The sequence below is a fragment of the Diadema setosum genome, chromosome 19 (genome assembly GCF_964275005.1).
Source record: "Diadema setosum chromosome 19, eeDiaSeto1, whole genome shotgun sequence".
NCBI lineage: Eukaryota > Metazoa > Echinodermata > Echinoidea > Diadematoida > Diadematidae > Diadema > Diadema setosum.
Genome location: NC_092703.1, coordinates 16,753,051 through 16,768,626, shown reverse-complemented (window position 1 = coordinate 16,768,626; position 15,576 = coordinate 16,753,051). Strand labels below are relative to the sequence as shown.

At 39.4% G+C, this 15,576-nt stretch overlaps 1 protein-coding gene across 1 annotated transcript in view; it reads right to left on the bottom strand.

Annotated features, from left to right (window-relative positions):
• Nucleotides 1–15,576, bottom strand: part of LOC140243072 (2-oxoisovalerate dehydrogenase subunit beta, mitochondrial-like) — a 71,510-nt gene that overhangs the window by 16,784 nt on the left and 39,150 nt on the right. The window contains exon 10 of the mRNA XM_072322808.1: nucleotides 6,370–6,547. Within this exon, the coding sequence (XP_072178909.1) occupies nucleotides 6,407–6,547 (141 nt within the window). The 3' untranslated portion in view covers nucleotides 6,370–6,406. The remainder of the gene's footprint in view (nucleotides 1–6,369; nucleotides 6,548–15,576) is intronic.

Below are 15,576 nucleotides of genomic sequence, written 5' to 3'. Positions count from 1 at the left end.
GGTCTCAGGGAAAACTCGACCCTATTTCAGACAATTTACACACAGTTCGTGATCGCCATGTTCATCAGTACTCTATAATACTACGGGTACCAAACGAGGCCTTACTGAGCAGACAGGAAAGTGCGTGCTAATCCTGTACAAAACAAATGGACAGCGCGCGGTCCTCAAGCCTACTAGTATACGCACATCACCTCAGTTGCTGAGACGCGCGGTCTCTGAAGTTTTTGTTGTTGTTTATCAAGTGTCTCTGATTGTTTTTAGAGGTGCTTGAGAGGCGCACACTAATTTTGCATGCGCGCCAAAGAGGTTTTTGATGCACGCGTTGTAACAACTCGGACCATTACTGCGAGTAGCCAGAACGCTACAATGTAGTTTATACAGGCCACTCCCATATGCATAGTACAACACTGTACAATCCAGAGGGACAACCAATACAACTCATCCCGCCGTCAAGCAAAGCGAGGCCGAGTTATCCCCGAGTCCGAGTCTAGCCTGACCCCGTTTGGGTAAGTTCTGAGACTGAACGTTTTTGGTTAATATTTCCCATTTTCGTCGTTACCCATCGAATATCTTGTTGTTGCAGCGTTATTCCGCACATTTCCTAGGCATACGTTCACATTTTGGAGCAAAATTTGACAACTTTTGCAGGCGTACCAGAACTTTTTTGGGGCTTTAAAGCCTAAAACATAAGGAGTTATCACCATTTTTCTCAGTAAACCATACATGTAGACAGTTATAGTCTAGACACAATTCTATTATAACTATTGTTCACATTTTTTAAAATTTTTTTTTACATTTAACAATACTTAAAGGGATAATACAGTTTTGGTGGAGATGAAAAATTGGGTTTTAACTTTTTGCGAGATACCAAGAAAACACTTATGATATACAGAACATACCATTTTAAGAGGAATTCAAAGTTTATTTGAAGAAAATCGGGTTTGGAATGACTGAAACATCAAAAAACAATGTAAAACAAAGCGATCGTAATAAACTGTGGGTCCCATACTTTATTAGAATCACTCTTTTTTTTTTGATATCTCAGCCATTTCAAAACCAATTTTCATCAAATAAATATTGAATTCCTCATAGAATTACATGCTCTTTCACATTTTATAAGAGGTTTCTCATTATCTCACAAAAAATGTTAGAAACGTGAAATTAGGTCTAAACCATAACTGTACAATCCCTTTAACACCGCTTATACTGATTAACGTTTTTAAACTGGCTGTTTCTTTCCCTCACTCACATTTTAGATATATTTTGAAGCATTAAATTTGAAGCATGGTGAATTAAGCCTTTAACCCCTCTCCGCTGACCAATTTTTTTAGCAATACCAGGCACACATGCTTGAATGCAACAACATCATAACATTAGTCACTATACATTAAGTAGATAGTTTGTAACTGAGTCAACTTTGAGAAAGTTGAATTCTTGAGGAGCACAGCAACGTTACAAACTGATTGTTATGGTGGATATAATAATGCATTCAGTAATTTCTGTGAGGTGTGAAGTCCTATTTGCCTTGCAAGAGTATAGTTTTCGAATGCATACACTGGTTCACATACTATGAGCCAACTACACTGCTTTTCTATGTTCCCAATAACAACTTGCTGCTCCTATTCCTAATTCTCAGAATTCCATGACAAATAGCACAAATTGATCAACTGACGACAAAGAAATTTGACACGTAACGTGGGCATAAATCTTGGGATAAACTTTTGGTTCAGTGCTCTCAACTGTATGATAAAGCTACAAAATCCCCACTTGGATTCATTCCATAAATTAACTTCTTCACATTTTCACTCAGTTACACATCACACTCTGTGGTACAAAGTGTATTGTATGCATTTGGGCTTTCCAAACATCTAATTTTGAAAATTTCACCAGAAACAGAGTGTATCGCTTGCAGTCTTCATCTATCAGTTGGTGCACTAATATACAATTGTAGGACAAGGATAATGGTGTGGTATATAGCATATAGCTGGCAGTGTTTAGACCAGGCAAGTGAGATAGAAGGGCAGTCCCAGAGACCTGGCTTACTTCTGCTGGTGGTAGGATCTGTGGGCAATTCCCACTCATGCAGAGCATCTGGATGAAAAAGTCCAATCTTTACCTGGAGCTCAGAAGTATACAGGACCTTGCAGTCATTTAAAAAACTGCTTTTAAAATGCCATCAAATATTTCACCAAAGATATAAAGCATCATGACAAAAGAACAGGAAAGTAATCTCACCTCAAAATACCTTCCATGGGACCTTCTCATGGCAAGGCTAGTAAATACAGAATGCCATTCAAACAGCTAAAGCCATTTCAATTGCTCTCATTGCTCAATGTGGATGTAAGGTGCTTGTGAGACTCTGACAATAGTTACATTCAGACGGCAGGCCCTAACCTCGAGGTTAGGAAACCTCGAGGTTTAGCTCTTGCCCCCTAACTACAACGTGTGTCCACACAACGAATCTTAACCTCGAGGTTACGAAACCTCAAGGTTAAGCTTCTGCCCCCCCCCCCCCCCCCCCCCCCGTAACGTACGAGTGGGTCCCACACTGCTAACAAGGCGTCTATCTATTCTTTAGTCCAACCCTGTCGGACTCGCTTACAGGAACTCTTTTTCTCTGTCATGGTATGCAGAGATAGCACTGCACTGATGACTTTATGAAGATATTCGTCGAAAACATTTTTTTAGCGTCGGAGAAGAATATAGAATACAGAAGCGAGTTTGACGTGTTCAGTTTCAGAGATCAAGCGCATGGGAAGAAAAGATGATGTTGTTGTGTCGTGCGTCATAGGTTTTTCATGTGTAGTGTATTTGTGGTGTACGTTTGGGAGGTTGACCCGGAAGCACAGGGAAATTGTGGGGGCTGGAGTTTATGGCGAGGTCACTCTTAACTTCGAGTTCGTTGTTTTTTGTGTCCACACAGTGCTTAACTACGAGTGGAGACCCCCCGCAGCTCGTGGTTAGAGCGCTACCCATAAGATTTCTCGTGGCTCGAAACATCGAGCAAACCTCGAGGTTTGCTAACTACGAGTGCATCTTCACGGTCCCTAACTACAAGCTCTAACCTCGAAGTTTCCTAACTTCCAGGTTAAGGGCTCCCGTCTGAACGTAACTAATGAGAGTTGTGGCAGCTCCAGCATTTTCTGCCTCAAAATTCAACTGCCCATAATGACAACCAGTTAATCATAAGAGGGTTGTGGGGTTGTTGGAGTGGGGTGGGGATTGACATCAGCCTATTCTACACTGTATATAAAATCCTTGTGCTGTGTTGATGCCATATAATGTAATGTAGTTTAGCAACCTACTGTAATGTACATGTTGATCTACAAGATGGTGAAAACTGCATAGGAATGGTTAATTTTGAGGAGGAGAAAAGTTGAGAGGTCTAGTAAGTGCTAATGAAGCACCTCCATATTCCCTTAAGCCTGAAAACAATGAGCTCTTCCACAGTTTAGTAGCGGACATACTAGTGCAAACATAAAGTATGTTAACGTACCATGTGCACAAAATGCATTTTGAGTTTGAGTTTATTCGTTAATAACAACAGCATATGTACAAGAAAATTTGAAATGGTAATTTAACACTACACTTCTGTGTTAACATCAAAAATAATAAATATAATACCACACATATAGCAGTCTAAACAATCTAAGAAAGATATCAACTATATAATGAATAAATGATTAAGTAATCTAAACTATTAATCAAAAAAGAGCTTCATTGAACATGCAACTGATGGTAATAATGTTACACAATGAGGTTGATAAAAGAACCAAGAGATAGCACAAGTGCTAGTAGGTGTTAGTTCTTTAACATGCATTACATAATGAACAAATAAATATGTATCAAAATGTCAAAATGGTCTAATCCTGTTATGTAATTGATTAAAATGAAAATTTTGTGTTTGTGCAAAATAACAAAACACTTCCCACACCACAAAAATAAGGAAAAGAAAAAGAAAATGCACAGCCTTATTGTCAAGGTGAAAAAAAAACATGTCTAGAGGCCATCTTGAAAATCCCTTTGTATGAGGAAAGTAAGAAAAATGTAAGACAAAGATTTTTTTTTTTTTCCTTACAGATCAAAGATTACCACATTCAAAGACAGCCCGAGGGCAAACATGGAAAGTTGGCATGATGCCAAACCTGGCTCCATCACTACTGGCAGGGTGCCAAGAGTGACTACAGTCAAGGGCTTTTTACACTTGTAAATTTTTGCTTAGTCCCGTACCAACGGTGGGGCTAAGGCGGGCCAACGGTGGGGCTAAGGGGGGGGGGGGGGGCCTTAGCCCCACCGTTGGTACGGGACTATCCTTAGCCCACTTTCTGTTTACACTCGTTTTTGCCAAAGTGGGCTAGCCCCACCGATAATCCCGTACTATCTGGCCCTGCAAAATAGCAGGGTTAGCACCGCAATTGCGGTGCCAAGCAAGTGAGTGTAAACAGAACGAAAAAATAATCCGGGGCTAAGCGACGGAGGCGAAGTCTGACCCCCCACTGACCAATCAGAAACGAGGTAATCAAGTGCTGCCGGTGCGTGCGTGTACGTGTACAGTGCATAGCGTAATCATGAATATTCATGTGGTTTGGAAAGTCCGGGGCTAAGAAATACGAGTGTAAAAAGGTCAGTTTTCTCCTTAGCCCCAGACAAGAGATAGTACGGGACTAATTGGCCAGTGCAAAAAGCTGAAAAAATTGGTATGGGACTAACGATAGTCCTGGGTCAGAGAAAGTCCGGGGTTAAGAAACACAAGTGTAAAAAGGGCTTCAGTGTGCGCATGACTCGCATTCGCGAGGCTTCTGGTTCAAGTCCCAGTCAAACCAACTGAGCCTCCAAAGCTGGGTGTTATTTTACCATCCCTTTTGCTAAAGACCCTCTAGCGAGGGAATTCAGAGTGGGAAGGCTGGCCTAGCTCGGATATAATATTTGAGAATCCCTGTAACAAATTGTGTACAGCTTTATTACTGATCTCCATATATTACGGTACTCACACAGCCAAAGAATCTCCACTAAAGTTACAGATGAGTGGACGTTTCAATGCACATACTAACTGATGGTCACCATTCGTGGTTTTGTAATTTGCATGTACCCCAGTGGGCAGTGAATGCAGATCGATGCAAATTTTATAGACCACATAAACATGTCTCCCCACATGACCTGGGTCATGTTTCATTAAACTTGTTATCAGTAACAACTACAACCTGTACCACATTTCTATGACAAATTTGCGCTCAGCCAATCAGATGCAAGGATTTCAGTAACTTCAGTAACAACTATTGTAACTTGTTATATTAATAACAAGTTTTATGAAACGGGGCTGAAGTCAAATGTTGTTTTCTGGGTGACACATGAAACAGGTGACCAATGTGTAGAACACTCCCAGCACGTGCATTTTTATTTTTATATTTTTAAAATTTCAAACATAAATCACTTCCTGCGAAAAGTAGGGAAAAAAAATCTGCTGAATTTGTCTGTTTTATAAATCGTCTGCAAAATGAATGAACAGCATCCAGCACTTTGCAGTTAATCACAGGTGATTTGTAATCTTCAGTGATCAGTTATAACCAAATATGTACCACAGGAAGAGAAGGAGGAGCAGGAGGACAAGAGGTGAGAGGAGATGAGGGGAAAGATCAAGGAGGAGGAGAAAGAAGGATGAGAACATATTAGTGGAAGAATACAAGGTGGAGGAAAAGAGGAAGAGGAGGAAGAAATACTGGCAGCTCTGATAGTACCAAAGATGTTTATTTACTCACTACCTATAGAGGGCAGTCTGTGTCATCATGTCTGTGATCACAAAGAAGGCTGGAGTGCCCTACTTTGTAATGACAGACATCACTCTGTGTGTGTGTGTGTGTGTGTGTGTGCGTGCTGTGCGCGCTCACAGAATAATCATACTATAAAACATGATATATTCGCGGCACAAAATTTTCGTGAATTGGAGTCAAAGGCCTTTTTCGTAGCATGAAATTTTCGTGAATTGCCACTGGCGTTCAATGCATATAGTGTAGACAAGAAATTTCGAGTGCATTTTAATTTTGCGAATGTTGGCGCTCGCAAAATTAAAATGCACACGAACATTCCTCATTTTACAGTACACGGCGTACTTGAACATTTGAACTTCTATATGAGTTAGCACTCCTTGATTTAGCTAGCAAGGAGCACTGTCTGCCATGAGGGGTAAGCCTAATGCCTCATGTCCCTCTGCGCATTCACAAAACAATTATACTGGGCATAAGGCCAATATTAAAGCACTCTAGTACCTACTTGTATATCCTCTTTGGATCGGACACGACTTTGTCATTTACTATTGACAGAGACCTGTCCTGTACATCTCTTCAATGGAAGCCATAAAGCTTGCAGACTCACCATGCTGTTTAATTTGAGATGAGGACTGGGGTGAAGACTAGTAGTTGATCATCTTTTTGATGGCATCCAAACATCGCCACTTGTCGGGGAGATAGAACGGTTCAAACATATGGGGGAACGGGGAATCCCAGCCACACACTCTCTGGATCGGTGACTCTAAGTGAAGGAAGCATTCCTCCTGGCAAACCAAAGCAAACAAAACAAACAAATGAACAATTTAACTATTGCCTCACATATTGATGATAGTGATAGACATGGCAGCATTCAGTTGCAGTCTTGCAGGAGTTAACACAAAGCAAGGTGATGTTAGCAAATTGAGAGAAATTCAATGAGTAGAGGTTTCATTACATTATCGTACCTAAACTAAGAAAGCTACAGATATGATAATGGAATCTTAGTTTTTCACATTTTAATGAAAAAGTGACATTAGTAGTTACTACATACATGCACATTAGATGAAGTGATACTGCCTTGGCTGAACTAGTCTTCAACTTACAAGATGCATCTACACACTACTAGTAATCTCACTAAATTTGTGTTAATTTCTCATTTTGGCAAATATTCTAATAGATAGCTTGTTTGAACATTTTTTTTTTTTTTTTGGGGGGGGGGGCTGGGGAGGGGCGAAGTTATCAGTACAGTTGTTTAAAAGATCATCTCGTATAGGGGAGGGGGAGGAAAGTAATGCACATTGGAAACAAAAAATAGCCTGACATGCCTGAAATGTACCCTTTTACTGTGGAGATACCAATATTCAAAGGAAAATGAAATCAAGACAGAAAGTCATATTTAATGAAATTGATGAGACTGATCAGCTTAAGTTTGGGAAAAGTTATGGCATTTTGAATGTCCACAGGCCAACTTACATGGCCTCAAAAAACAATGTACAGTGTACTCCTATAAATCATAACAAAATTCTGAATAAAACAAAGTAAAATCCAGGGTCAAAAATCATCATCTAGATATCAATACACTTCATACTTGTACGTTCGGATAAATATCGATATAACAAAAGAAGAATGATGTTACATTCTACGGATTCGTTAATATGTTTCCTGTGAAATATTCCTTTACTTCACATTTTCTCACAAGATACGCATTCTCTGATTCTGCTAAAAACCTCGCAAGGACTCCATATTTTTTTTTTTCAGATCACCCAAGACAATGGAAGTCACATCCTTCAGAGAGGGCTTTTATGTGTGTGCTCCTTTTTTTTACACTACACAAAATGTGTATGAAATATCCAAATAGACAAGTGTGTGTGGGGTGGTGTGATGTGTGTGTGGGTGTGTGTGTATGGTGTGTTTGATGGTCATATTCTAAAAAAGAAAGGCTTTACTAAAAGCTAGCATTGAATACTTCAGAGCAATGATTTGTTTTCCCTGGCTTTAAATCTTACGTGCCGTGGCATAAACCCCCGTGTGCCACATTACTCTGAGACAGCAACGTAATCATGCTTTGGGAAAAACAGTTTGTTTTTTCAAATCTATGTAACTTTCAAAAATTTGTGTTACCCTGGACATGTAAGGAGCGAAGTTGTACAGAAAAAGTGATCCTCTGCTTCAATGTAAATTGCACAACAAGTCTAAGATTCATTCAAATGACCTGTAGCTACATTATTGTAGAGGCATGGCTTTTGCACACAAAACAGTGACAGAAACTTGGATTTTACCCACAAATCTAGTAGTGAGCACTGCTTGATAGTCAATCACCACATAAAATGCAAACTACATGTGACAGGAATGGAATGATGAGAAACGCTTTCATTGTACACTGGCATTTGGCGATTTATTGACTGGTTTGGGCAGGTCTGTGCGTTTGAGTGGAATATGCGAACTTGGCACGCCGTCGCCCAAGTCGGGTATGCGAACATGGCACATAAAGAGGTAAAGCCAGTAAATGTGGTGCTAGATTTACATAAGTGGTTTGGGATGGTTTCAAATCTTTGCAATCAATCTAAAACTAGCAGAAGTTGAAATATTTGCCTTGGTCCCACGTCTGTATGGCTTTAAGAAAGCCAGGATAGGAAATTTCAGCCTGTCTGGTATCACTCATGGCATCAACAAGCCGGGGGTACTATGAATGAAAGAAAACCATCTGATTTTGGTAATATCATACATTCTCCATCAGCCTTGAAAGGGTTAAAGACAGACCCCACCCGCCCGTAGTCCCAAGCTTTCCACCAGATACGGCCTCATAGGTAAACAATCTTATCAGCACTCATGTGATTGAACAAACACAGGGGTATCTTAAAGAATATGAAAACCTGTCACCACTGCAAAAAATACATTAAGTGAACGATTCTTGTATTGGACTTCACTGGTAGAAGAATTTGTTCCATGCATAAGTCATCAGCGGAACAAATGCTTTAGTAGTCACTTGTTGTAATCCAACCAAAGCCCTGGAACAGGTTTCCAATCAATTCTTCATAGTTTGTGTCCATTAAATATATATTTTTATAAACTGTTTACTCATGGCAGAATTTATGGTGCCATTTCCACTGATCAAAACATTGTGAACTTTGTTCCCCAGCTCAAAGCAACATTTCTTTGAACTCCAGCCTATCTGATTATTAAGCTGTTTATACTCATGTGGGAAACCAATGTTCAGATTGTCTTATCTTTCCCGGGCAACACACCTTTAATGTTTCAAGCCTTGGATAAACATCACTCTGCATACAAAAGCACATTGTCTTGGGGGAGGTTGGCCCACAGCCTTTTGCTTGTGACCTCTGCTACTCTGGTCAAGATAAACGCATAATGAGGCAATATATGACATTTAAAAATGTAGTAACTAAGGACTGTAGGGACTCCTGGAAATGTATTTGATGTGACAAACACAAAGAAAACACATACCAAGGTATATGTTTGATGATGAAAATATGGTGGGGGGGGGGGGGGGGGGGGACCGATAGTGAAAACTAACAATTTATGGTTATCATGCATTTTTTTTTTCTATTCATGATACTGATTAGGTTTTATCAAGGCCTAGAAGTAATAGAACATTCAATAATGGAAACCATCACCTCTTTCACAGAAATTTGGGTGCTCCAATGTCATTGCAAACAAAACCATGACAGGAAAGCTCCCCTACAAAAATCTTGTTATTGGGACATCATGTCATAAATCACTGGATCACGAGCTATAGCTTTCAACCTGAACAAGAAACACAGTTTGTCTTGGCTGGTCAAGGGACATACAGGTACAGATGTACTGGTGCAGGCACAGAGTGCACAGTCACAGATGGCCCTACTGGAAGAGCATACTGTTAGATGTGTGCATGCATGTAATGTTTTGTTTGATCTCACTACTGATGGTCAGATTACTAAAAGGCAGTGTTCTCATCATATTCAGAAGATGTCAGATTGTGGGAGAAAACATGGGTCTAACATTCAATTCTAAGACAGTCTTGGAACAATGGACATATCAGTAACTCCAGATGAGAAGCATCTGTTTGATGTCAGTTTGTATGTGCATTCGTGGGGGAGGGGGAGGGGGGGGGGGAGAACCATATATCAGCAACGTACTACCCCTTCCAAGCACTCAATTGATCAAATCACTGTCACACATTAAAACAAACAAACAAACAAACAAACATCACCAACAATGTATTTCCTATTTCGTACATGAATGGGGTGGGTTTGAATACTTCTTTACTATAGTCCTCAGTACCAAGGGCCCCTAATCTACAAGGGCCCCTAATCCACAAAGACAAGCCTTTCATTGGCATACAAAATCTTGGAAGTGGAAACAGCAAGGCAGGAATGAAGCCTTTCCACACCCCTGGGGGGTGTTTCATGAAGCTGTTCATAAAGTTATAAACGACTTACGAGGGACTGGTGATCAGTTCTTGTGCTGAATTATGGAAATTCTGATAAGTATAGCACATCAGAACTGATCACCAGTCGCTCGTAAGTTGTTCGTAACTTTACGAACAGCTTTATGAAACAGGGCCCAGGATACATTAAGGGAGGTGTCAAAGAGCTTACTGCAAACACAAAGTGGATATTTGTGGGAGTGATATTACAGTCAAGTGTTTTGTGAAGATTTATGTTCAAGAATCAAAGGAGACAAGTTGTGTATTCCTCTCAAGTTCGGTTCATTTAATGCTAGCGTGTATCTTCATTGGTGTTTAATATCAAGGAAAAGATATGGTTACAACGCATGTTAAACTTTTTTTTTTTGTCTTCATTTCTTTTATTTTTGTGGGGGTGGGGGTGGGGGTGGGGGTCAGGATTGGATTGGTTACAATTTACTTGCTGGTATTTTCAAAAAAAAAAAAAATGAAATTTAAGAAACAAATTACCGGAAAGATAATAATTCAGTGTGAAAGGAATGGGGGGGGGGGGGGGGGGGTGGTGGACCCTTTGTATGATCAATGTTCAGAAGTAAAGATAATGAATGAAGGAACTGACAGAAGCTGTTTACAATGGCAGAGATGTCAACTTCTTGACATAGAGAAAAAAAACAAAACAGACAGAATATCCTGAACAAAACAGATTTTGGAGAGGAAAATCAGATTTTCATGAAATCTCGATGCCACTATCAGCCCGTTGGTCCTGGGCCATCGAAATGTCAAAAAAAAAAAAAAAGAAAGAAAAAAAAAGTTTCCTTGGTAAGAAGGGCAAGTAAAATGTTGCTTACTTCATCAACATTGATGAGAAAATTGTAAACGGCATCCGCACATTTCCCAGCCATTTAGGCATGTTGTTCAATGTTTTTGTAGGGGTTACAGGAATTTAGTAGATTCTGTATGATGACATGGGTTTCTGCAGTTTTCTGCAATTTTGGGGGCTGCAGGGTTTTTTTTTTCAGTATTTATAAAAAAGTTGTACTCTCAAGACGCAATATCGTATTACCATATTTCACTCTGTTTATCGTACTAAATACTATAAAATTGTATTCACTGGCATCTCTGCACTGGTGTCTGAAGAAGTGACATTCCACTCCAGTATTCAAGTTGGCTTGTATAAATAGAATAAAATCAAAAAGCAAATGGCAGAAGTTAAATTGAAATTTGACACTGTTTATAGAAATACATAGCACTTCCTTGTGATGTTTTTTCTTTGTATTTGCACACATTTTATGTTTGAAGGTCACTTCTGGTATCCTGAAATATATTTGGCTAATGAGTGCAGGTTGTGGGTTGCTAGTTGCTGGCTGCAATTAGTAAGCATCACTTAGAGTGATGTATCACTCCATGTTACAGGGAAATTTGATCCCTGTAGATAAATAAACCACAAAGAATGGTTCTATATTTGCCAACAGTGAATTTAAATGGGAATGATATGGAATTTTCAAATTTCATGTCTTCTCTAAAAATTTTAAAAGGTGACAAGTCCCTCCTGTTCTGTTTGTTTGGTTTCATTTTATTCATACTTTACACGCTTCATTACTTGTTTATACTGGTATCACAATGGCAGGTCCATCAAATGATAAGTTGCTTTATAGTGATACCATGATAACAAATAGGGCGTACATGATGTTAAATTCTCCTAGAAGCATGGCGATATTTTACAAACAATAATGTGAATGCTGAATTTTGCCTTTTTCGCACTTGCATCCTTCACAAATGTTTACGTGCTCCAAGAAATCAGCCCTTGAATTATCAACTAAAATAGGATTTGCTGTTAACTTGGTCAAACCAAGGGAAGAAATGTGAGGTTTCATCATCATCTTTTCTAACTTTGTGGTAGTGAACAATGTCACTGCTCCTGATGAACTTGTTTAGAAGCTTTTACAGGTCATAATCCGGTTCTAATTCATCATTTCTGAAACTTTTGCCATTCTACTGATCTCCACTGGGTGGCTTTTCATTCTAAAGAGATAGAGACAGAGGATAGGGAAAAATACAGAATAACAAGAAGAAACTGTAAAATATCATAATTCTGCCTTGGAACTCTCCTGCTTGAAGAAAACATTCCTGCATGTGTGATGCGAAAATGTGCTTGCACACTGCTTCAATATGGAAATCTTTTTGAGTTGTACATGATTGTGTAAAAGCGTTACACACGTTGCAGTTTGACAGCACTTTTGATTAATACAAAAATATCAAACAGCTCAGCAAAGGGTATGTCAAAGGCAAAAAAAGTGGCGATACAGCCAAATCTCCAATGACGCAATTGTGCAATGGTATGCATCAGCGAGATTGGAATTTCTACTTTTACGTCCTTTTGCTTCTTCTGTTCCAAATGCTGGACCTGTTCACACCCACATAAGGGGTGTTCATGATGCTGGATGGCACAAATGAAATAAAGTCAACAAGCATTGCCTTACACGCCACGCCTCTGTCACGCATGGAAGAACTTTCTGTTGCCTTATAAGTACAAAATACAAATCAATGCAAGAATCACAAACAGTCGGCTGAGGTTATCATGATGATGCTGGATGACACAAATGAAATAAAGTCAACAAGCATTGCCTTACACGCCACGCCTCTGTCACGCATGGAAGAACTTTCTGTTATGCAGTAAATGACTGTCATACATGTGACTTGTACACCTTTGTTGCCTTATAAGTACAAAATACAAATCAATGCAAGAATCACAAACAGTCGGCTGAGGTTATCAATGATATCAACAATGGTTTTAATTCCTTCTTGGGAAATACTGACTGGTATATTTACATCCGCCAAGCGAGGAGGTTATGTTTTCATTATCGTTGGTTTGTTTGTTTGTTTGTCTGTGTGCAAAATAACTCAAAAAGCTGGGTACAGATTTGGATGAAACTTTCAGGAAAGACTGAGAATGACACAAGGAACAGATGATTCAATTTTGGTAGTGATTCAGAAATTTTTGAGGATCTTATGAAGGATTTTTTATATTTTGGCAGGTAGGGTCAGTGAACTTGGGAGTTCAAGCTGCGCATTTTTTAGGTTTTCATACACGCACTTAAGTGTGTGCTCTAGTTTCTGCAAGTCGATGCGCGCCGCACAGCTGAGGGTTTATGACGTAACAAAGGCTTCCATATTGGGAAAACGGACGATTTTTCAGCATGCACACAGTGGAAATCACTGATCTCTGTGGAAGAGCAAGATCATCAGTGGAAATTAGCTGCTTGACGGAGGTCTGCGCTCTCAAAGTGCTTTTCTAGTTTGTTTTAGTTTGTTTTGTCCTTTATTTCTTTTTCCATTTGTCACAGCTGAGTTAGGAAGATGATGTCCTTGGAAGATTCCTTTCACTGCCATGCCCTCCGAGCACTCCACCTGTAATTTCCTCAGTACATGACAACTGGCATCATCTTAGCATACATGAATGTACAGGTATGCAATCTCTTGGGATCTAACTGACCCTCAGAAGGAATAATGGAAATGTATGGACGTAACAAAAACATTTTCTCCATGTCGGTGTAAAGTTCCCTTCATGGTGGTCTGTGCATGATTCTCAGTCCATTTCTATTTTGAATTCTATTTCTATTCTGAACATACTATGCTATGAAGAGGTCGCCTGACCCCTTGTGTGTCAAGGCACTTGCAGTAGTTACACTCCCTAAGCTTTTTCATTGGCATTCAGTGATCCATCCAAACTGAACCTGGGGTGTGTTTCACGGAAGTCATATGAGAGACTTTTAACTCATAAGACACGCTTAAGAGAGGCTTCATGAAATGTATTTTACTTTTCTTTGAAGTGTTTCATGGGTACATATGTACAACTTTGGCCATTCTGAGATCTATTTATAAACTCTTGTGTGATGACTTCATGAAACGGACCCCTGGTTGTAAAGTTAGCAAACCTACGGCTCAGGTGTAGCAATGTGCTTCCGTTCACCAGGAAGGCCAGGGCAACACAATAGAGACCAGGGGGATAAGGTTATCTAAATTCATTGACAAATAGTTTCCAGCCACCTGTGCCAATTGGCACAGAATTTCAACAGACATGCCAAGTGGCAAACATAGCACGGCGCAGGTTAACCAGGGCTCAACATTAGGCCCTGTGGCCCAGGGCCATAAAAAAAGAAGAGGAAGATATTGCAGTACTAATGATTTGATCATTCATGTCTAATCAGATGTTCCTCTTAAAAAATGCTTTTCCCTTTCTCCCTGGTAAAGTGTTTGCTTTCAACAATTCAAGCCATAATGTCCTGAGGGAGGACATGGAATAGCTGCTTGCATCTAATGGGAGGGTCAAAATATTTCTGTTATTAATGTCTTAATTACAGACAGAGAAGAGAGTCACGAGGAGAAGATAATGAAAAAATTGGGGGCATTTAAAATTATGAAGAGCAAATGGAGGTCTTCTTGTCGTCCATTCAGATGTCAAAACTTTATCCTGTTAACTGCTAAGGGTCAGTTTTCTGGCCATGGCTATGTACATTATGTACATGTACATCTAGTGTCTTTTTGCTATCATCAGCATGTATTTTGAAAAGTGAAAACCCAGGCTATTTCATTTAAACATATTCAATTTTATCAAACTAGTGCAGAAAAAAAGTGAGTTTCATCATAAAAATGAAATTTCACAGATACAGATGATGTCAAAATATGCATTTTGCACAAGGTACAACAGAAAAATCACAGGACTACATCAACAATGCACACATGATTCACAATTATGAAAATATCTTAGCAATGACAAGAGGTAACAGTAAATGCCTAGAAATTTCTGTGCTGGTTTCCTAAGATACTAATGTATGAAGTTAGGTAGAAAAATTAGAAAACTTGACTGTGAAATTTGAAAAATATGAAAACTATCATAGTTTTTGGGAAAAGGCCCCACCCCTCAGCAGCACTGCGCTTGGCTTTCGGGATATCAGTAGTGCTCTTATCTCAATATTCTTTTCTATGCTGAATCAAAACAAAGTGGTCTTCAGGAAAGTGACCTTGCCCTGATAAATTCTCATCCAAAGCCCTGATTTCATCCCTCCTGAGCTCTATATGAAAAATCCCGTTTCCTTAAAGGGAAGATAAACCCCAAGAGCAATGTGGATTGAGTGAAAGCAGCAACATCAGTAGAACATATCAGTGAAAGTTTGAAGAAAATCGGACAATCGATGCAAAAGTTATGAATTTTTAAAGTTTTGGTGATGGAACCGCTGGATGAGGAGACTACTAGAGGTTATGACGTATGAGTGGACAACAATACCAAGAAAACATAAAGAAAATTCTACAAAAATCCATTTTTCATGAAAATTACAAATTCCATCAGCCTGATATTGACATAGGTTAAGGGTAGCAATTATTCCCCCTGCTTTCTGAAAGAGGTTGGTCCAT